The sequence below is a fragment of the Sinocyclocheilus grahami genome, unplaced genomic scaffold, assembly GCF_001515645.1.
Source record: "Sinocyclocheilus grahami isolate Dianchi unplaced genomic scaffold, SAMN03320097.WGS_v1.1 scaffold412.1, whole genome shotgun sequence".
NCBI lineage: Eukaryota > Metazoa > Chordata > Actinopteri > Cypriniformes > Cyprinidae > Sinocyclocheilus > Sinocyclocheilus grahami.
This window is the reverse complement of record NW_015505591.1, coordinates 662,567-687,148: the sequence shown is the minus strand read 5'-3', so window position 1 is coordinate 687,148 and position 24,582 is coordinate 662,567. Positions and strand designations below refer to the sequence as shown.

Below are 24,582 nucleotides of genomic sequence, written 5' to 3'. Positions count from 1 at the left end.
GATTGAGAGAGGGAGGAAGCAGCTGCCGTCTTTAAGTTCTTGTTGCCTTTCTTTTTCTGCTTTTTAACTCTCAGGGTCGGGGGGTCTAAACGGAGCAGCACCACTCTTCTGATTAAGAGCTAAATCACGTCTCATTGCTTTCTAATTCTGCATTGCTATTCATCCGTGCAGCTTTCTCGCTCTGGCTTTTTCTGGCTCTTGTATCTGAGAGCCCTCAGAGGTATTGAATCGATGTGGACTTTTTGAGGTTTAGATCTACCTTCTGAGTCCAGCTTGTATGCTTTTAATATTTTACCATAATATAATATATTACATTCTCATATCCGTAGTTATCGCAGCATATTCAACCCTCTCTTTCCAAGAGCATTATGGCACAAATCACACGGTTGCTGCCTTGCCCGACAGAGCGTAATAAATTGTACATGGCAGTAATGGTGATGATGCAATATCGCACCTTGCCACTCTTGATTGTGCTTTACATTTATCTTCTCTGTTTTTGTTTGTTATAGGTCAGTGCTACAGGCAGTGTTCTGCGTAGCGAGATTCTGGGCTGCATCAAACTCAAAGTCGTTCTGTCAGGCATGCCTGAGTTAAGGCTTGGACTCAATGACAAAGTTCTCTTCGAGATCACAGGCCGTGAGTATACCTATCCATCTTTAAAACTGAAATGTGTCACTGTTTGAAACAAAACAAGTAACAATAGTAATAGTAACAAATCTCTTATTTTTCAAACGTAATATTGGTTTTAGGTATCGTTGAACTTCTGTTTCTGTATGTGTAGATTTTTATGTATAACAGCTTAACTATATGGTTTCTTATGATAAGACTTGTCATAGAAAAAAACAAAAATACAAATAAAAAAATCTAAACTTTATGGCTTCCTTAATGAATGAATTGAAATCTCACCAACAAGAAGTTGAATGAGGACAACTCCAAAATAAATAAAAGCATGTTTCTGCATGTAAACCACAAAATATATCAATACCACAATTAAATCTGTTTACAAGATTGCAAGGTTAATATTTACCTGTTATTCTGTCGTTATTTCTCCATTTGCTTTTGGTGACACAAATGGTGACCAAAATGCTACATTTCAGTCTTAAATTGACCTTGTATTTTTATTTTTATTTTTTCCAAGTAGTGCAGAAAGAGACTCAATTTCAAGGGCTGCTAGTCAAGCAGTCAGTCGATTGTCTTAACCTATTTTATAGTAAGCATCTCTCTCATTTGCACTTGTTAGGTGAATTCCATTATTCCGTTTCTCTTGGTTAATCCTCACCCCAGGCCTAACCCAGCGGGTGTTCGTTTCACAGCAGGCCAGATCTCAGTTATGTATTCTGCATGTGCGGTATAAATGCACCTTGCCTTTTAGAACAGAGGCGCTCTGGATTTACTCTACTAGTGAAAGGGAATCGATATAAAATGAATTGAGTGATGATCTTCTGTTCATAATAAATAAATATCAGTTTCATCCTTATAATTAGATGCATCTATTAACCAAGCTAAGCTGCGGTAGCTGTTGACCCCACCAACATTATATAGACATTACAAACTATCCTTTCAGTTTATTTCTACAGGAAACCGTTTCATCAGATATGGTTTCAGGGAAGTGAAAAAGACCTGGTTGTTTCCTGTGCCACTACCCACTATAAAACTGAACTATGGCGCAAACTATTGTAAACACAGCTGAAGGTAGAATAAGCCATACTGTTATTGCATCAGTTGAAGAAATATATCTTCTCAGCTCAGCAGTAGAATGAGAATTGGACAAGTGAAACACTGCCCTCCACAGACTCAAGATTGAAAATGCAAGTTTTTATTATGGTGAAGACTCAGTTAGTGGACATTAAGAGGACAGCACACTCCCTGCTTCCAGTAATTAGCTTTCAGGCTTCTGTCCTGGGGAATGGCTTGAAGTTTACCTGAGCTGTGTCCAAAGACTTGTCAGATTCTGACATAAACATGCTTTGTCCTATTGCCTTTGCCATACTACAACTTTAGTTTCTGAAAGTGTAGCTTTGGAAGTTTTACTTGGTGTGCGAAGTTGTGCTATAGTTCCTCCATCTGTTCTCCAGGCCCGCAGTCAGTTCAAGAGCCGCTCCACTGCCAACGATGTGTCCATCTTAGTTCCTGTTCCCAGTGACGCTGACTCCCCAAAATTTAAGACCACCACGGGCCAGGCTAAATGGGTTCCTGAGAAGAGTGCTGTAGAATGGAACATCAAGTCCTTCCCTGTACGTACCATACATGCTTAAGATGTTTGAGATCTTTGTAGCAAATAACTCACATTCAGATTCCTGAAAATACTATTTTGAAGTTAAAAAAACAACAACAAATCAACCAAATTGTTGCTGATTTCACAGAGACAACATAAATGTGGCAATAAAATAAAAGAATATTTACAGTTTAAATATTTATTGCAATTTTGGTGGTGTTCTTGTATGTACTTTTTTCAGTTTATATATTGCTTGTGAATGTTTGTTGTATACATTTTAATTATTATTTATTTATTTATTTGTTTGTTTTTAATTTATTTATTTTGTTTATTTTTGTTTATTTCTTTCCCTTCTTCTCTTCAATTAAAGGCAAAAGCCCATGAAAATGGTATAGAGCTTGTATGCAAAATATACAAAATAAAGTGTTTGCCAAAGAAGCAATTATGTGAAGAATTATGAGTTTCCAAAGGAGCATGTATTCAAAATATCAAATCTAAAGAGTTTGCCAAAGGTGCATATATACAGAATAAAGTGTTTGCCAAAAAATAAACTTTTATTTATTTTGTCTTAAATAGGACATCAAAAATAGTACAAGCCAAGACGTACTGAACTTATAATTCCATGCCTTATTATTACGTATAGTTAGTGGCAAAACCAGTTTTAAAATAAATAAATAAAATTCTAAATCTAAGAATACAGCCATTTAGTCAAGAATGTTTTTCCAATCCTGATGATGTTATGGGCGTTTCAGGCTTGAAAGGCCGTGAATCGGTTCTGGAGTTTTGTGCTGTTGCAAGCCTTGTAGAGACGGGAAAGTTTGTATCACCCTCTTAGGAATATGACTCACAAGACTCATTTAGAACTGAACTGTTAATTAGGACTTACGACTGAAGTGATGATTGTTGCAGTGTTAATTAGACAGTTAGATGTGTCAAAAACTAATGATGTGTCTTTACTTGTTGAAGGGCGGGAAAGAGTTCATGATGCGTGCTCATTTTGGACTGCCAAGTGTGGAAAGTGATGTACTCGAGGCCAAACGACCAATCACAGTGAAGTTTGAGATTCCTTACTTCACAGTGTCAGGCATTCAGGTGCGGCAAAACACATATTCGCCTCAAAATATTCTTTGATAATGGTCATGATGCAGTGGATTCGATTTTTGCAATCCATTTTGTTTGTGTGTGGTAAAAAACATAGGTGCGATACTTGAAGATTATCGAGAAGAGCGGATATCAGGCATTACCGTGGGTGCGATATATTACTCAGAGTGGAGGTGAGACATATTCAGAAATTCCCTCACGCTTACTCCGATATCATTCTGATATAAAGTTTACCTTCAGCCTGCATTAAAAGTTCAGTGAACATGAGCCTTACTCTGTCTGCTGCACACACACACACACACACACACACAGCGTTTGAAATAGTGTAGACTATCAGTTTTCCATTTGCATCAGCGACACCAGAGGAGAGAGAGTCACTCTAATCCCTCAGCCCTGTTCACTTATTCATAAGAATTGCAAAGCAGATATCAGATCTTAAACCACAATGGATTTCTTCAGATATATCCATACACCCAAATGTCAATAACATATTCAAATGCCTTCAGTTAAATTTTCATGCACTCGTTATTTTATATATACAGTTTATTAGTTGTACTTTCTGACTTTGCTTGAACATTTTTGACAGATTATCAACTGAGGACCAACTGAGAGAGGACAGCACTTGTATATGTTGTGTGCTGTCTGTCCTTTTTCATCTGCGAGAGAGCTACTGCTTTTCACACAACAATTGGACTGCTATTGCTTTTATCTGAGATCAGGTTTTACAAATTAAACAAGGAAGTCAGACCGCAAAGTTACTGCGAAACCCCTATGAAACAATCGATTTTGGATTATAATCCTAAAATCGTGTTACAGAAACGTCCTAGAATCTACCTATATATGTTACAGTATATTTAAAAAGATCTTTTCACCCTCATGTCGTTCCAAGCCTGTATGCAATTATTTATTTTACTTAAACAAAAGAATCCATTGATACCATAAAAGTAAGTATGATTTAATGCTGTTATTGTTTTGGACCCCATTTACTTTCATTGTGTGGACAAAAGTGGTTGAAACAATTAAAATAACATATTTTATATTCCACTAAAGAAAAAAAAACATGTTTAGGGTTATTAGCATTAACTAAATTTAGAACTATAACCGTAAAAAAATGCATTACTTGAAATAAAGTAAAAGATTAAATAAAATAAAATAAAATAAAAACATTTTATTTCAGCTATTTTAAGTTGAAGTACTAAAATAACTAACTAAAATAACTTAAAACTATATAGACGTATAAATAGTATATCTATGACTACATTTATATCCACATTCATATGAGATTTAAACAATATTGTGATTAAACTAAACTACTATAACCGTAAAAAAATGCATTACTTGAAATAAAGTAAAAGATTAAATAAAATAAAATAAAATAAAAACATTTTATTTCAGCTATTTTAAGTTGAAGTACTAAAATAACTAACTAAAATAACTTAAAACTATATAGACGTATAAATAGTATATCTATGACTACATTTATATCCACATTCATATGAGATTTAAACAATATTGTGATTAAACTAAACTTGATTAGGGCTGCCCCCTAATAGTTGACTAACTTTTAGTCGACGAGAAGAGGCTTGGTCGACCAAAATTTTATTAGTCGCTTAGTCACAGAAAAAAAAATTCACAGGAAGTGATGAAGTCACGCAGTCTGTGACGGACAGATCGTTAACGGCTGGATTTTGTGGTAATACAGTACATCCAAACGCTCGCCTATCATTCATCGACCTCAAATGGCTTATCTGAAATATGTAAGTAGTAGCAACTTTACATGGCTGCTCAATCTAATGTTAACCAAGAAAAATGTGCTCTATTGAAGTGTCTGTGCGGAGTGTGAAAGCTGAACAGTAGCGCGCTCACAGCATGACAGATGGAGGCGCCGGTGTGCTCACTTGCTCTTAAAATACTCCGTCATTTTGGTCATACAGATAAGAGTAATACAGCTTTCGAATCTGTAAAGCCTCTACGTTTATTTGTGTGCACTCACTATAACAACAAAACATTGCGCTTTTGTAAAATAATGAAAGCAAACAGGATGTGCTTTCTGCCGTCTCGGCCTCTGTGAACTTGAGCGCGAAACTCCGTGTATACTTGCCTTACAGACATGAAAAACATATCTATAGAGAGTGAAATGTCTACTTTCAAATGAAACAATTCAAATCTGAAAAAAATTTGATTATGTAGGCTCATCCGTATGAAATTTGCATGCAAGCGCATCCACTACTGTGGAGATGACGAGTCAGTGTCGCTGACTTCATCTCTTAATAATAAAAATAAGCCGAAAAACACAGAAAGCACTAGTTTAGCAATAGATTATTTAAATGTTAATGCGGTTTAATCTTACTGTTTTTCCCTGACACATTCATCATCATTACTTCTGCCGGTGTGCTGTGGCAAGCTTTATGCGTGCGCTTGAGCGATTATTAGGCTATGTAGGCAATTAAAGGCTCATTATCATAAAATGAACGACTACTAGTCGACCAGAAAAATCTTTAGTCAAGGGCAGCCCTAATGTAAACACAATACTTTGATCAAATTGATTGTGGCCTTAACTACCATGTACTTACATTTAAATTAATCGTGTGATACAGTGCACTTATTGTGTACATACATGTTTTTACATTGTACTTATATTTAAAAAAATACCTGAATGTAATTACATCTGTAATTAATTTCTGTAATTACATTTATAGTTAAACTGTTGACCCATCCCTTATACCTTAACCCACTCTTAAACATACTCATATCCCCAAACCTGTCCCTAACCTTACCCATACCCCACCTCAATAGCAGCAAAAGTGTTTTGTAATTCAATATGAATACAATATTGTACTTATTTTTTTATGTGAGTACATAGTAGTTAAGGCTACCTAATATTAAGTGGGACCTTGGAAATAATCAAATTGTTGGTGCACACGTAAATGTAGTCAGTGATACTAAAATAACACTGCAGGTTTGGAACGACATACGAGTGTTATTCTTTTTTAATTTTTATTCAAATTATCCCTTTAACTTGTCAGATGTTCACTTAAGCTGCTTATTTTTATTTCTGCTGTAGGTGGTGGGACTATCTCTCATATGATCTTATGTCTGTAGAGCTGTAAACATAACCACAAGCCCAATGAAATGAATACCTTGTGCTCAAAATCAATGATTAATAAGGCAGCGTACTGTTAGGACACCACTGTAACACTATATTTTCACCAGTGGCCCGTATCTTTGTCTTTGGTTTGGTTTGTTTGTGCTCACTCAAAATACCACAAATGCCTACAGACTTTTAAAGGTAGAATGAAAAGTGCAAATGCTTAATGACATTACCATGAACCATTCAGCAAATAACTCCGCTGCATGTTGATGCTGTATTAATTATGATTGCGTTTGTTTCTTTAATCTACAGCGGTCAACACATCTGATCACACATAATTTTTTGTATGTCATTGTAAGTGTTCACACTGGGAAAATCCTCTCAGATTTTCTTTCATTCTACATGCATTACACCACTTGTTTTATCTGTGTGTGTGTGTGTGTGTGTGTGTGTGTGGAATGCTGTCTGCCACCTCTGCAGAGGCAGCAAAATATATTATTTGTCACGTCAATAATTTTTTGTATGTCATTGTAAGTGTTCACACTGGGAAAATCCTCTCAGATTTTCTTTCATTCTACATGCATTACACCACTTGTTTTATCTGTGTGTGTGTGTGTGTGTGTGTGTGTGTGTGTGTGTGGAATGCTGTCTGCCACCTCTGCAGAGGCAGCAAAATATATTATTTGTCACGTCAAAACAGCTTCCTCGCTCATTTATTTACCAAAGGTCAATGGCGTGACAACATCTGATATTTATTTCACACTGAATATGAAATATGTATTTTGGATCGTTTTTTATTGACAACTTTTTTGCTCAATACTATACTAAAGGACATTGTGAGAAAATAAATGGATTTTTGTTTTGGCAAGAGTTTTTGTGATTATTTTCTGTGCTGTATGGAAAGGCTTATTTTTTGTTTATTTACTTGTGGATATTCCAGATATTTAAATAAATTGCTGTTTTATGCAGGGGTATGACTATGAGTAAATGGATCAAATGTTTTCTTTTTCAATCATCCATGAATATGGGTGTTGTATGCATTGCTATTTTTGCTTGCTGTTTTATGCAGGGGTATGACTATGAGTAAATGGATAAAATATTTTCTTTTTCAATCATCCATGAATATGGGTGTTGTATGCATTGCTATTTTTGCTCGCCTTCATTCTTATCAGTCTCAACACATGACGGGCCAATAGATGGGTGACAATGGGTCAGAGTCAGCTATTGTTTGCGTGGTGACTGAGCAGCTGTTGCACAATAGCCAGCTTGTTGTGGGTGAGAACAGACATTGCTCAACACCACCCAGCCCATGATAATGGTCCCTCGGCCCATTACTGGCCCTTTCAGAAATTACTTCTGTCTTCACAGGACGGGCTATGGATGAATGACTCAGCTGCACGGTTTCTCAAACACAGTTTCTCACACATGCAAAAAGGACCAAACTGAAACATTTTAACCAGCCAGTAGCTTCTGTTATTTCTAGATTCTTTATTTTTATTTTTTTTACCAAGAAATAATACTTAGTAGTGTTATGGAAAATCTAATTATTGCTTTGCAAAGAGAGCACACAAAGAATCTTACTTCATGATGACTCCAGACTGTGGTGACCTCAAAGTATTTGGACACCTAATGCCTGAATGTCAGTGCATATAAAACTAATAACAAAAGTAGTATATGCAAATTAAATGTCATTGACCTTTCCTCAGAAGTTTATTTATCTGAGCCACTTTTGCAATGACTTTTGTAACCATTTTGTTCCAGGATAATTTTTTAGTGGATGTTTGGGATGCATGACGTCAGGGTACATCTACAATAGTGTTTTTAAGCATTTTCCAGAAGTTGCTCCATACTGAAACATACAGTCATGGCCAAAAATATTGGCAACATGGAGCTGGGAATCTGAAGGGTCTGGAGAGATTCTGGATGAAGGAATTGTCTCTGATCTCTTGTCAGGTGTTCTCTAACCTCATCAAGCATTATAGGAGAACATTTAGAGCTGTTAAACTGGCAAATGGAGGTTTCAAAAAGTATTGAATAAAAGGGTGCCGTTAATTGTGGCCTATGTGTATTAGAGAAAAACATTTATTTCATAATCATATTTCCCCCCATTTTAAATTCTTATTATCTAATGAAAGGTTAGATTTTTGTGGATTTTTAAAATAAAAGATCAAAAGGATTAACAATGCAGATTAATTTTCACAGCCTTCTTTGTTCATATTTACCAAGGGTGCCGATATTTTTGGCCATGACTATATGTAAACCCTAAAATCACCTTGCTGTGCGGGCTTAAAATGACATTTACACTCACTGAGAAGATACAGAGAGACCAGATATAATAAGATACAATTATCATGCTGTTCTTCATACAATCATTGTATCCAAAATGTCCCACCTCTCACTGGTGCATGCAGGTTACACTTAAAATAGCCATTTAATGAATGATCTCAAATGCAACTGTCAGCTGTTTTGTCAGAGGACAGCAATTGCAAGTACATATTCTGTCCTTGGTGGAACATAACAAGAAGATTGCACAAGGGAACATTTATGTTATGTAACTCAATGAAAGTGAATAGCAGGCACAACAATGCCGGTAGAACCTTACATAAAGGTCAGTTTTTACTATACAAAACAGCCTCAGTGTGGATGAAGGGCAAAAATGTAAAGAGAAATATGTTTTTAAATTTATCCAGATTAAAGGATTAGTTCACTTCCAGAATAAACATTTACTGATAATTGTACTCCCCTCGATGTCCAAAATGTTCATGTCTATTTTTCTTTAGTCGAAAAAAAGTGTTTTAAAGGGGTCATATGATGCTGCTAAAAATAACATTATTTTGTGTATTTGGTGTAATGAAATGTGTTTATGCGCTTTAAAGTAAAAAAAACATTATTTTCCACATACTGTACATTATTGTTTCTCCTCTATGCTCCGCCTTTTTGAAACGCGTCGATTTTTACAAAGCTCATTGGTCTGAAAAAGTGAGGTGTGCTGTTATTGGCCATCTATCCAGTGCGTTGTGATTGGCTGAATACCTCAAGCGTGAGACGGAAATGTTACGCCCCTCACATACTGTTGATGCCCTGTCAGGCCGGAGCGACGAGACAAAAACATTTAAACCCATTACAAACGAGACATTTGTTGCATTCAGTGGGGACATAATTACTGATTATAATGACTTATACTGTCTTTTTACGCCTTGCGTTGCATTGCGCCGCGTAAACATAAAACTCTGTCTGCATTTGTGATCGGACAAACAAAACAAAATGACAAACAACAAGTGCTACTCTACACTGCCCAAAACTCGCGTTAGAATCATCTGTGGCAAATCCTTTAAATGAAAACTTACTTACGTGAGTCAGAACAGCTGGCTTGTAGTCTAACGTTACTCTCCCAGGATCAGTAAACAGTAAACATAAAATGTGCTGCACACATCTGGATATTTGGGTTAAACTGTTCTGGAACAGTGTGGTAAATACAACTTAACCACTGATTTGTAGTCGTGTCCTCTTTCGGAAGATCAAACAAAGTAGTTTCGCTTTCACAACGAACAACACAGCGGCCTAGCGTGAGGGGAAGCCCCGGCTTAGCATGCGCTGAGGCCGGGCTAGCGTGAGCCGAATCCCCGGCTTAGCATGCGCTGAGGCCGGGATAGAGTGAGCTGAGGCGGCGGAGTCAAGAACAGTGCGCCCGGCGGATGCGACGAATGAGCGGCAACCACATGTGACGGACCCCAGGTTGGACTCCGCTTTGTCCACGGTGAAAGTTGATGTATTCCCTCAGCGACCAGCACAAATCAGCTCCAGGCATGACGAAGCGGATATCATCCTCTTTTGGAAGACCAAACAAAGTAGTTTCGCTTTCACAACGAAGCACACAGCGTCTTCACGAAATGGCTGCAGCGTCAACAATACTACAGTGAGAATAAAAGTTACGCCTTCTTTCTTTGCATGAACATTTGGGCGGCGTTATGCAAATCTTCCCACATAGTGAGGTAGATATGTGGGGGCATGTTCGAACGAGCCGTTTTAGGGGGGCGTGGCTGACTCTGAACTTTTATAAAGAATATCTCTTTGGATTTGAGACTTTAGTCTTTGCAACTTTACAAACCTTCTTTATGCACCAAGAGCTTGTAACACTCCAAAGAGAAATGAAAAATTGAAATCGCATCATATGACCCCTTTAAGGTTTTTGAGGAAGGTTTTTTTCTCCATATAGTGGACTTCAATAGGAGCCAATTGGTTGAAGGTCCAAATTGCAGTTTCAATGCAGCTTCAAAGGGCTCTATTTTTTTATTCTGGAAGTAACTAATCCTTTAATGTGGACATACTGTAGTTCCCCTTAAGTTCACACAGGTGTCCTACCAGAGTAACCACAGGTGTAGCTCATTACTATGGACATAGTCAACTAAGGTGAGTGTCGCAATACTTTTTTTATAATTTTGTTTTGTAATTTAATCAAATTTAATAAATCTCTTTTTGCTAAATGGTTTGTGTGAAAAGTGTGATTGAGATGTTTTCAAATGGCACTTGGTTCGATATTCAGCTATGAAATATACTGACATTCACATATATATTAAATGCATCCAAAGTTTTATGTTGCTGCCTGCTTTTCCAAAATAATTTCTCCAAAGTTGCCAAGGCAGAGCCTGAATGTTTGTTTATTATGTGTACAAATTGAAATAGATTTCCACTAAATGGCTACAACCTGCCATCTGTTTATCTCCATCTGTTTATGAATGTTTTTCATAAGCTCTTCAGAAAAAAATATCGATAATTTGCATCAAAGTGTAGATCAGCTTCCCTGTTTCTACAAAGAAAAATATCCCTCTTTTCATTAGAAACATTTACAAAAAAACACACCCCAATAAATTCAAAATGTGTTCACATCCTGCAGATTAACATTCTGATCCTTTATTTGTTCCATAGCATTGCCTGCATAGGTTGTAGTATAAATTAACACACACTTGAATTCAACTGACAGTCAATTTGCTCATACATCAGAGCTCCTGAAAAGCTGAAGACATCCCAAGATGGACAACCACTTGGAATGTTCACCATTGCTGACATAAATAAAGCAGTCAAGGACACGCACATATTGTCCAATAGCATTGGAGATAAAGCAGGATGTTTTACCTAAAATCAATTAAAGGTCAAACTTGAATATGCTTTTGTGCTTTTTCAGAACTTTTAACTGTACTTTATTGGAGTGATGCATGTAAAAGTTGAATGTTTGTGCTTAAATGTTTAATGCCTGGATCTTTGAGCCAAAATGTAATCGAAAATGTCACATATAATTTGTGACTTGTTTAATGGGTGCAAAGTATCACCGAGGGTGTTGTTTTTTCATCTCAGTTCCTGTTCAGCAAAAGAATGGCATATGTTTTATGTAGTCACAGTTATATCAGATGAGCCAGACTTGAAGCAGTCTCTCTTCTTGCCTGCATCTGGCCTGAAATGCTGAAGATTCTCACTGTCCTCTCCCACCGTCTCTGTCCCGGTCCTGACGTCTCTAAGAGGAAAACTACTGCAGTGTAAATCCCAACTGCTAATACTGTAAAACTCCCACCAACCAGCATCACCACCCCAGATATATACATGTCATTCAGTGCTTTCCCAGGTTTGGGCATGTGGTAGGACAGGGCCACATCTAGTAGGACAGCTCCACAAATGAGCAGAGAGACCCCTGTGATCAACATGATGAGTACATCAGATAAACCGCCGCTTTTTAGCATGTTGATTCGGCGCCTGCTACGCACGCAGTTCATGTCCTGGACAGCAGAACTCAGCAACTGCTTGAGGAGGACGGCCAGAGCGAGAAGGCAAAGAGCAGTTCCGGTGCCCAGTCGCCACTCGCTGGAAAGGCTGGTGGTGGTGGAAAGGAGGCCTACGCCGCCCAGGCCGCAGCCTAAGATCAAGGCCACTGAAGCGCAGTAGCATAATAAGGATTTGCGTGGCTCACTGAACCACCAGAGCTCCACCTGCTCCTCCAGGAGGTTCTGCTGGATGCGAGCTGGGTCAGGATGAAGGTGGCCCTGAGGAGGGGAATAGTCCTCTAGTTCTGACATGATGTTTGCTGCTAATGGTGCTCAAGACAGGTCCCAGCTGTGAGAGGACACCTGGTTAGAGTTCCTGCAGAAAACAAGTTGGAAATGAGGTAAGAAGATGCCATGTGTGCAGTTGACAATATATATATATTTAAAAAATCCTGTTAAATTCATGATAAAAAAGGCAGATGTGATTGCCAAAAATTCACATTAAAAATATATTTATAAATACAGTAGGCTATTTGTATATTTCACAGTTGAACTGAATATTTTATTATTTTGATCACTTGTATACTATAATATACCATTGCAAAATACTTGAACAAATCTGCTTTTGTACCCTAAAATACATACTGATATACTAATAACCAAAATAAAAATATGAAAAAGTAGTCAAATAAATGGCCACATGATGAATTAAATAAAATGTCAGCAGGGTTAGCCATGCTATGAGGATAACACATATAACCAAAATAAATCATTATCTAAATAACATAAATTATAACATTAACATACTTTTGTGTACATAACTGATTAGGAAAGTAATAATAAAGAATATATCATTATTTATATTAAAATATGGCACATCACACAGGGACTCGTATAGATTTTTTTTTTAACCATAAATTTAATATAGTAGCCTAATTCATACTTTTTACTTCTAAAAAGTAATGAAAAACAAATCATCTGTGACAACTGGACTGACCAAATCATTATCAAAGATGCATTTTAGAAGTTCCATCCAAAATTAGCTCAGTTTGGCTTGAAAATCCGAGGGGTCAAATGCCATCAATGTCACCAAACAAAACAGGGAAATAAGGTATGTTAAACTGCACATCACTCTCCCCACTCACCAAAATAGGCAAAGTTTAATAAAATGTTGCAAATATTATGTAAATTATTCAGTAGGTTTTTAAAACAGCATTTTGGAGTCAGACCAAGCTGCTTAATGGCTAAAACACCGCTTTATTTATAAAGCTGTTCTTAAAATCAATTTACGATGTGGTCAAACAATGAACACAAGGTTTAACTTAAACACTTGGATGTGTGTGGAGAGAGAATACAGATTTTAAGTAGTGTGAGAAGACAATTTCCCTTCTGCTCAGGGGCTCGGGCATTAATTCCTTTACAAATGGCCTGTCTCTGTGGTCCCTGTGACCCTCAAGGTTGCAGGACAGACAGCTTGTCTTTACAATCCCGTAATTGGCTTTGCCTTCACAGTTAGCACTGCTGCACCAGCAAACTGCATCTGCTCCTCAAATACTAATTGCATACATTATAATCAAAGACCAAGGCGAACTGTTTTGCTTTTTATCCAGGACCAGTGACATTATTTTGCACTGTTTGTTCAAAGTCAGTCACTGGCACACGTGTGGCCGTAGGGTTGTGTACATGTACGTTTGTGAAGCTTTGATAATTAAGTCCCTGTAGACCTGAGTCTCATATCACTGACATACTGTTTCCCTGTGACTGAGGTGAGGCATGAAGAGGGAAAAATTAAAACAAGAAAGCAAAAACACCAAAGTCCATGCTAAGATTACAATGGTTGTAAATAGTAGATAGTTTGCAAAATGAAAATTCTGTGATTATTTACTCACCCTCATGTTACCCATGTGGGTCCTTGTTTGGAACAAAAAAGAGAAATTTTAAAGAATAACATTAGTTGCTTTCTTCCAATGCCATTACAATGGACAGGGACTTTCAAAATTCAAAAAGAAGCAAAAGAACCATAAATGTATCATCATAAAGATTTGTGTGTAATAGCTTGTGAATCCCATCCTGGTTCTTCTTTGTGAACCTCTAATTTGTGAATGAACTACTATTTTAAAGTGAAATCTTTTTAATTAATCTATTGATCTATTGAACCAGTCTGAAAGATTTGTCCACTAATCAGATTGATTCACTTTTTGAGTTCAACTCACTGACTCACTATGACTTAAGAAGTCTTGGAATATAGTGTACATGTAATATTAACCAGATGTTATGGTGTTTTTGAAGCTTGAGAGTTGTATTATGAATGTCTATTTTGTGTTTCATACAAGAGGGTGAGTAAATGCTGACAGAATGTTCATTTTGGGGTGAACTATCCCTATAAAAAGTAATAATAATTGTTAATGTTTCTTTTACTGCAAGCCAGAAAGCAAAGGACAAAAAATAACGAACACAGCACTGATTTTCACATTTTTTGTATGATTTCTGCACCCCCTACATTCTCCAGTTATGTTATAGAGTATACTGTATTTCAACCTGTATTATCCCATCTGCCCAGTCTAAAAGATTACCTGGTATGAGAGCTCTGCAGTCTTACTGAAACATCAGATCAGCTTTTTGAATCTTAGAACTTTTATGAAAATATCATGAATGTGATCTTAGATGGGTGCCTTATGTTACATTGGAGGTGTACTCACCCTAAAGAGTTAGAAAGTGTCTGAGATGAGAGTGTTTCTCCATGTGGCAGTTTATCATTCAGTGGTGCGTTTACTTTCAGTTATTTCCTCGACAGAGTGTGGAGAGAGAAAGGACCGCAAGCAAATATTCTATATCACTTCAGGGTTGAGACTTGATTTGAGCTTATTATTTATGTCCTTCGCCTTAGCTTACACTTAAAAATAATTTCTAAAAATATACTGATTTTTGGTTTTGATTCGCAATGGCTCCTTGGAAAGTTCTCCTCTTTAGTTTTGTGATATCACTGACAGGTGCAGTCTAGAGTGACTCTAAAGTGTATTTACAAGACTGCCTGCATGAACACAACCAGGCCGACCAGACAGCTGAAAGTGTGCAAGATGTAATTCTTAGTTTTAATGCATTTATAATTATTAGTAGTCAGATTCCTTTAGGCTGACATGAAATAACCTTCTAAATGGCTGATCTGTCAGTGTAGCGGCCTTGGGGCTGGACAGCCATCCAACTTAGCCCTCAATTTAATAAACAGTCCACAGTTAGTTTGCCTGCAAGGTCTCTGAGGTTATTTCATAGGCAAAATGTCCCTGGATGTCAGTGTGAGTGATCCGCAAACCAGGACAGAGGTGTTCCAGTTTAGGAGCATTCTGACAGTGTACCTCCTCCTCTTTCTTGGATCATGTTGCTGTTGGCTATTGAAGTTTGGTGGTTTTCTTGAAGATTTAGAGCAAACGGCATCTTTCCCATCAGGTGTGAATGCTGAGCATTGTGGCAGGCCAAGTCATTCTCTAGTCAAGCGGTACGCTGTTGTATCTCTGACTGCAGGTCTCTGATGGATCTGAAACAGAAGCATTCATAAAGCAGGCTCTTGTCTTGTCTCCGGTCACCATACAACAGCTGATGCCTTGTCTAGCATACTCTTCTCTGCCTGGTTGCTAGACACAGACAATGAAGCAAGTCTCTGAGTTCTTCTCTTGGCCAGGATGGGACTATCACTATCACTATCTGTATGGAGACAAAGGAAGCAAAGAATTGACAGTTAGATGTGAAGGGGATGCGTAAAGGATATGCAGTATGTCTAATTCATCAGGGTTTAATGAATTGCTTTTGGTTGTTAAGGCAGGAAACTGCTGTGAAGGGAGATCTGAGCAGGGGTGGAGATTTCCTTTTCCATATCAAGGGTTCAGATGAGAGAAACCTTTGCGGCAAGGTGGAAATGGATGGAAAATCATGAAAACATTCATGAAAAATTCATTTTTTTTATTTAAAGCTATTTTTCCAAGTTATATGAATATATTCTGAAGGCTTGTTGAAAGTTCACTACATTTGTAACTCCTATGGAAGCACCATTTTAAAAAAAATTTCAAAAGTGTCACGTTAGTTGTTCTAAAAAGAAGGGAACTTAATTATGCTGCCTTCTAAGATGCATCAACTAGACCAAATTCAAATTCATTCATGTTTATTTCATATTATAACTAGAAAGAGGAAATGATTATCGGTTCACGTGCTGCTTGAACTGAGGTGCTACAGCAATCTGTCACGACACATTAAAAAGCCACAAAACATTATTTATTGTTTGAATTTCTTAAAAAAATTACAAAATTTGAAAGCTGAGACTTAAAGTAACCTTCTCTGTCTGGTCTGTCGATGTGTTGGTAGTTTTCTCTTTGCTCCGCAATGTATTTTTCACTGTGTGAAAACATGATGTGTAGCATGAGAGCGCCATGGCTTGTCAGACAGAGCAACAGTAAAGAAGGGGGTCTTTGCGAAGGGTCAGTTACAACATGACGAGTAAGTACTTATTCAAAAGCAGTACCTTGCGATTTTAAACTTTTGAGATTTGAGTAATTCAGTATCCGAATCTACTAATTAAAAAAACAGTTCAGTTTAATTAAAAATTTACTAATGTACACAATAATTGTGTGTGCCATCATTTATTTTTACACTTATTATGGAATTACCCTGATAGAAGTCCTGATGGGCTGATTGTTAGCTTAGCAACATGCTAATTCCAAACTCTATCTGGAATAAATTGTGAGTTGAGTTACTGCCATGTAGTGTGTTCCAAATCAGTCACTTAAAAGTTTACATATTTGTCAGGATTGTTAGGCAGCTGCCTATGTACAGTGTGCTAGATTTTGGAACAGACCACATTTTAGCAAGTATTTTTCTTGCTCAAATGTTAATACATGTTCCCTGAAGATTAATACAGACAATGCTCATGGAATTACAAACATACAACAGGCTAAACTCTATATTCTACTCATTAGTATTAAATGTTGAGCTGTACTTGAAAGAGAATAAATGAATCACAAACTATTTTGTAGAAGATCTGGGTACTGGTGGGTCAAGAGTAAGTTGTTATGGTCATGCTACTTGCTGCCCGTCTCTCCTTCCTGCTTAATCCACATTTTATCAGCCTGCACACATGGCTCAAGTTACTGTCAGGCATAACCTCAGGAACAAACCGCAAACAGCAGCTGGCCTGGACCCTGCCTTCTGAGCTGCATAAACCACTCTTGATTTTTCACCCTTAATCGCTTGCTATTTCAACTGAGAAATTCTCACTGTTTCTCTGTTTCTGACTCAATTTCTGCATCTATCTGTCTCTTTTTTTTCCTACGTTGCACTGCCGTTCTGTTGGCTGGGGAGGGATAGCCTTTTTGAAAAGCACAGCTCCCGTTCCCAGTGCTCTTTCTTTTCATCATAAAAGTTAACATATGCCACGTACCTTATTCCATCATTTCACTTCAAGACTCAGTGGTGTCATTATATCCTCTCCTTCCATCAGTACACTTTCCTCTAAAGAACACTCTTACATTCCAACCCCTCACTGCAGCTAACCACTACATTTGTAGGAGGAAACAGAACACAAAATGACATTATAAAGACAGATTACTCAATCGTACTCTGCGCAAAATCTCAGTGTTCTTTATGTATGATTAACTCAACAACAGTAGACCTGGTACGGCTTTTATGGGTGTGCAAATAGTGCAGAAACATGACATGACATCTTTCTAGAAACCTTTGTGCATGTCAGTAAAGGCTAAAAATATATAACATGACTTTTTTCCACGATCTGCAGTCTGAACTCGTCAACGTTAGCCAATCTGCACATTTTTGGTATAAAGGGCGGAATACACTACACGACTTTTAAAATTCAGAAACAGATTCAAAAACACAAGGCATCAAACACTTGCCAGCTGAGGGTCACACACTACCAGACTTTCAAGTCACACCAAGAAACAACAAACTCACACAGAAATTTGTGCCTTGGCAAGGAGCTCAGTGAGAGCTCAAATCGGCTCAAAATATTGAATATGTTTGATTTGTTTCAACTGGATGCAATGATAGTCTGTGCCTATCATATACGCAATTTTCTGTGAAACACCAAATGCCCAAAATCTGGGCACTGTTGGAAACTAGCGTCCAATTTAAGGCTGGAATACTGTGCAAATAGTACATTTCAGCCTTGGGTTGACAGATTTCACAAAAAATCGTGTAGCATATGATGAGCAAAGACTCTTTGGCTTCAGACTATGATTCCATCCAGTTGGAGGATATTGAACACGTTTGATATTTATGCCGATTTTAGAGCACATATTTATATATGTGCTCTAAAATATATGTGCTCTAATATAATATATTTTTATTCGTCATGCATCTCCTAGCAACAAGGTGCATGTTTCTGCATGAGTTTGTTGTATTTAGAACAATGTGAAAGGCTGGTATTGTGTGATCCTCACTCATTTAGTATATGATGGCCAGTATTACTGTGTAATCATTTTGGCAAGTGTTGGATCCCTAATGTTCTCAGATTTGTTCAGATGTAGTGTGTTTCAGCCTTAAGGGTGCTATTTTGTCTGGTAAGGTCTACGATGTTCTGTATTCACTGCTGTTCGGTGCTTGATTTTACTGTTTTGGGCACAGCTGCAATATTAAGCACTAATGAAATCACCAATTAACAGGCCCGTCCACCCAGCTCCACACTGCTGACAAAAGGAAAAAAACGTTTACCTCTCTTCCTGCCTATCTCTCTCCCCTTTTCATTCTCAAAACAGTGACAGCATCCAGAATACTCTGGCCTCGAGGACAGCAGAAATGTGAACATAATCCATAATGCAATACAAAAAAGTTCAACTGTCCAGCTCGGCCACTGAGCTCCATTTTCTCTGACCTGCCCTCCATCTGTGACACAGACACCAGCCCGGTTAAGACACCTGCACCTGCTCCTTCACTCTTAGGGCACAGTTTCATTCTACTGGTTGTCTCCGTGTCTGTCACAGAATATTCTGAAATATACACTTTCGGGATGTTTGGATGTTACTGAGTGCTGTCATGCACCTGGCGTTTTTAAGATCTGTGTGCTTATAAGGGATCTCCAAGGAGAGGATGAGGAAGGAGCCCAGAGTTTTTTTGGTTTGTTTGGCACCTGAAAGCATACATTTGAGATTCCTTTCATTCCGTGCAGATGCATTGTCAAAACTCTCTATCAAAACTCCAAATAAGGTTGTTACTCTTTTATAAAAACAAGTACTGGTGATACCATTCCAAAGTATTCTACAGTAATGATATAAGATGGTGTTACCATGGAACTGAAAGACCATATTCACCTACCTTTGTATTCACTGTATGTGGCACTCCAAGATGCTTTAGAGAATACCTTGGCAATATCATGGCAACTTTGGAACTATTTGACATCAATTTTTTTGTTTGTGCTTTTTGCTTTGTCCCATTTTGTCTTGGCAACAGTATGGCTACTGTTATAATGTATCATTGTAGGTGTGTTTATGGCCATGCCCAACAATAAAGTAACAATAAAGCAATAAAATGTCATAAGACTGCTTAAATTAGATTTTATATCCATGATGTGACATTTTGTCAACACCTCCAATGTAGCCAAAAGACCATATTAACAAAGGTTTCATGGTAGAGAGAGGGTAACCATGATTAATTACTATCTTTTTTTCCCTCTAAACTATTACACTGTCACTGTAAAGCACTGTTCACACTGAATCGCATTGAAAGGGCACCTACGGCATTAAAATAATTTGCTTCCCTTTTATTTTATGATACCGAATAAGATTATCTATACAGAAGGGTGGCATTACCTTTCTTTCACTATAGGCTGTTATAGAACTGTTACAGTTCTGCAGCTCCTCTTTAGTAATTTGCTTTCATTTGACTTAATACAAGTTACTCTTTAAACCACAATATGTTTGACACAGATATCACAGTGTCCACATTAAGTGTCATCTGATAATTATATAAATTCCTCATTCCAAATGATATGGCCAATTTCTGGTGTCCTCAAAACTTAGGACATATGGATTGGTCATTTGTGGTGAAGTGTTTTTTTGTGTTTTTTTTTGTCAGCTCAGAAATAAAATCAGAAATGGTATCATGTGAGAATGATACTCCACACATCTGACACCAAATAAGTACTGCTTTTTCTTAAAATGTTCCCATGGTTTTATTCGAAAAATCACAATATATATTGGAATGTTACTGTTATAAGATGTGAAAAAAAGAGAAAGAAATGACTAGTGTACTGGATGCTTGTTTGCATAATTGCAAAAGGACTAACAATAAGTGTTATCTGCTCCAGGAAATAAATTAATGTTGTTCATAGGTATTACTCACCATTTTTCTTAAGTAATTAGATTATAATGTTAAAAAAGGTATTCAAATACATTATTAATTATAGGAGGAAGGGTAAGTAATTATTCATATTGTATCTGATAAAGTTGTTGATATGCAGTAGGTACATTAAATGTGCTGTACTGCTTTTATCTTCTAACACTGGTGAAACATTTCACACAGTATATAAGGATAATATATTTAATGCGCAAAGTCCAAAAATCCATATACAGAACAGAACAGTTACACTCTTAAAAATAAATTAAGTGCTTCACGATGCCATAGAAGAACCTTTTTGTCTAAATGGTTCCATAAAGAACCTTTAACATCTGAAGAACCTTTCTGTTTCACAAAAGGTTCTTTGTGGCGAAAGAAGGTTCTTCAGATTATAAAAAGGTAAGAAAGAGATGGTTCTTTAAAGAACCTTTGACTGAATGGTTCTTTGTGGAACCAAAAATGGTTCTTCTATGGCATCGCTTGAAGAACCTTTTGAAGCACCTTTATTTTTAAGAGTGTATAGTCTGATTTCATGTTGACTTTAAAGTAATTGCCTCTCATAATTGCATTAACATAAAAGTTTTAGTTTGCACTTAATCTGTTCTCATTAATTTGGATACATTTTACTATTAATCAATCCAGTTGATCTTAATGATTAATCAACAAATCATATGATATGTATAAAGATTTTCGATTTATTTGATTATTTATACACACATGGGCTGTAATAAAGCATAACTTGTGTTTTCCCATGCTAGAACATTCTTTTAAGAGTGCTCCTAAACACTATTTTTGTTTTGTTTTTGACTTGAAATGTGTTTCGTCAGGCTACATTTTTAAAAACAATATTAGTATTTCTTCAGGAAAAAAAATACTGACATAAATCTCATTTTCCCCCAAGGTTGGCACAGGTAGTAGCACTAAATATTGCTTATCTGAAAATGGTGACACCCAGTGGTTCAGTAAGGTGACACCTTACACAAGCATCAGTCAATGAATAGCCTATTACAGGACATGCAAGACCACAAACCACAGAAGTATGATTTTCTAGAATATTTGCAGTGAACACTTTGTGGCATATTGTGTGTCATCTTTCTCCCTTTGGATCTGAAACGTTATCCTGCATTTAATGACAACTGGTGTCTCAATACTGTCAGTGAATACAGTAATACTCAATGTGGTAATGTGCACCAGTGTGGGTGACTTCTTGATTTATCAGTATTTCTTATTAGAATAATAAAGCATATCTTACTATGCAACCATATTAAAATGCAACTGTATTTCTACAGTGTATCAGACACAGCAAAGCATTTCAGCCAAGGAACACACTCTCTTAGCTAAAATTTAATTTTTTTCTGTCTTATGACAAATGTGGGCTTCACCATCTTATGTCTGATGTAATGGACTTTTGGATTTTTAATGTTATCCCTTAGTCTCTTGGGCTCTTGGGATGAAGCTTACATATTTATGAAGGTCATTCATGAACTTGTGCACCAGACCCTCTTCATCACTCTCCTGTCAAGGGAAGGAGAAAATACACACAGCACACTTTGTGCATCATCGGTGATGTGAAGTTTGGGCTTGATTTGAGTGATGGTCCGCTCTTGGTGAGCCTTTCTGCTGTGGAAAGTGTCCAGTTCTTGCTCCATCCACCCAGAGGCAAGCAGCCCAAGCATCGATCTTTTTCTTCAGCCATTAGTGCTGATCTATTCCCCCTCTGCCTCATCCCAGGTTCATTTGTATTCTAATTGCCAGACCTTGAAGTGACATGCTATGTTTCGTACAAGGCTGTTTTCTGTCAATGCTGTGCCAATACTAGTGTTGTGCTGTCTTCAGCTATGCTTTGATGTTTAATGTGGCATTTAAGCCTCAAGGAGTCCACATATATGTGTGTATATACAGGTTGTTTTGTAGGACATTCATTAGGACATGAGTTAAGTTTGAAATCTTTGTGTTTACACTTAAAGACATCAGAGTTTGTGAGATCTGTGGTTGACCTCAGTAATCCATTCTAGCTATGCTTTGATGTCTTTTTTTTGTACTTTTCTCTTTTAAAATGTAAGACCATCAGCCTAATTGAGACATATTTTACACTTAATCAGAACTTTATCAGTCCACATCATGATATGAAAAAGAATCGTGCAGCATTTGTGCAATTTTTTTAAACTGACATGAAAACATTACTTCAGTTATACTTCATTTATCGCCCCAATAATCTTACATTCATTGATTATTTTTTTTCCCCCTGAACATTGCAAATTCCAATAATGTAAATATGTTACCAAAGTAACATTATCTAGCTGTTTAACATAAATTATTTTTGTTGAAATCACAAGGGTGATGTAATTGGAAGTATCACTTAGTGTGTGGGTTAAAATTGTTTAATTATAGCAGTACAATTTATGGTTATTAGCACATTTTGAAAGAATATATGTATAACTTTAAATTTAGCTAAAGATGTTTTGTATTGCGTTTTGTTTTGTCTTGTTTTTTGTTTTGTTTTTAAAATGTTGGCAGGTCAAGTAATAATCTGAATGTGGCCAAACTGGGCCACCAGAAAAAAAAAACTTCACTGTTGTGCCCTATTTTTTAATTTAATAAATTATTGTCAATTACATTGTATTTTGTCTTTGATAATTGGCCTAATTTTATAGCCAATTATGTTTGTAGCTTTCTTCTCTCAAACCAATTTCTTCCTAAATACGATAAAGCCCAGTCCAAGTCTGTGACATTTAAAAGACCAAGTAAACTCTCAATTTAGTCTGTGACACTGAGCACAAAGTGCATGCTCTCTTCTTTTTCATAATGCTGATGACAAAATATGGCCCATCTTTCTAGGCAAGAATAGATGCATGCAGAGTGTCACACATCAGTTGCGACACATCAACAAGCTTGTGTTGGCAGTTATTATTCATGGACATGCTGTGGTTGATGTTGGAGGCTTTGAGGAAGGAATAAAAGACAGGTAATAGATGTGCTCTGTCAAATGCTTTGCAAGAGAGATACGCAGAGACAGCGGAGCAGTTACTGTTATCTTAAAATGAGTGTATGTGTGTGAGAGCGAGGACAAGAGATTATTAAAACAGGTGTGTGTCTCCACATGCTGATGGTGTGTGATTATTCATTACTTGCAGGCTTGCTGCTGGCTCTCTGCTGAGAGCAAGTCCCAGAGTCACCTTGACTGAGCCTCATATAGAAATATCACACTTATTACAACTGCTGCCGTGGCCCAACCTGTCCGACCCATGAGAGACATGAGGATTCTGTACTTAATATTTGATTTAAACCAAACTATATGGTTGCATGAAATGCACATGTATGCTTATACTGTATATCTATATATAGCCCTAAAAGCTTTGTATATTTTCATGTAAATATATAACTTAAAAAATATTTTGTTTTGTTTTGGGTAACCCTGTATTTTAAGGTGTCCTTGTTACACATGTTACATGTACTTACTATTATAATAACAATAAATTATGCATATTTACATGCAAGTAACCCTAGCCCAAACCCTAATCCTAATCCTAACCCTAACCGTACAGTAAATACATACAGTATATACAAGGACACCTTAAAATAAAGTGTAACCTTGTTTTGTTTTGACCAATCCTTATTGTTGTGCTCTAATTATTATTATTATTTTTTTAGAATTTATCAGTTATGTCCAACCAATGAAAGACATGATGATTCAGTACTTGATATATGATTTAAAGCAACTATATAGTTTCATGCGATGCACATGTATGTGTTTATATTTGTATATGCTGCCATAAAAGTTCTTCTATCTCTGTCTACTGGCTGAGGATGCCTGCAGCTTCTGCTGCTCATACTTCACATGCTCACTTCCCACATTCGCGTCACTGATTCCTTTTTATGGGCTGTTGAACCAAAGAACGAGAGAGAAAATAGAGAAAACAGTCTACAGTGGGGGAAAAAAGTATTTAGTCAGCCACCAATTGTGCAAGTTCTCCCACTTAAAAAGATGAGAGAGGCCTGTAATTTTCATCATAGGTATACCTCAACTATGAGAGACAAAATGAGAAAAAAAAAATCCAGAAAATCACATTGTAGGATTTTTAAAGAATTTA

The 24,582-nt window shown here is 36.8% G+C and overlaps 2 protein-coding genes across 2 annotated transcripts in view; one reads left to right on the top strand and one right to left on the bottom strand.

The window, feature by feature from the left end:
* LOC107551016 (AP-1 complex subunit mu-1-like) overlaps positions 1–4,217 on the top strand; it is a 10,319-nt gene extending 6,102 nt beyond the window's left edge. The window contains exons 5-10 of the mRNA XM_016232494.1: positions 365–428; positions 510–636; positions 1,957–2,234; positions 3,182–3,307; positions 3,414–3,489; positions 3,903–4,217. Coding sequence (XP_016087980.1) covers positions 365–428; positions 510–636; positions 1,957–2,234; positions 3,182–3,307; positions 3,414–3,489; positions 3,903–3,925 — 694 coding nt within the window. The 3' untranslated portion in view covers positions 3,926–4,217. The remainder of the gene's footprint in view (positions 1–364; positions 429–509; positions 637–1,956; positions 2,235–3,181; positions 3,308–3,413; positions 3,490–3,902) is intronic.
* Positions 4,218–11,498: 7,281 nt separating this feature from the next.
* LOC107551025 (transmembrane protein 125-like) lies at positions 11,499–15,820 on the bottom strand. Its single transcript, XM_016232504.1, has 2 exons — positions 14,860–15,820; positions 11,499–12,536 (listed from the first exon to the last, which is right to left on the bottom strand). Exon 2 carries the CDS (start codon positions 12,470–12,472, stop codon positions 11,804–11,806), a length of 669 nt encoding a protein of 222 aa, XP_016087990.1. The 5' UTR covers positions 12,473–12,536; positions 14,860–15,820; the 3' UTR covers positions 11,499–11,803.
* Between the last annotated feature and the right edge of the window lie 8,762 nt (positions 15,821–24,582).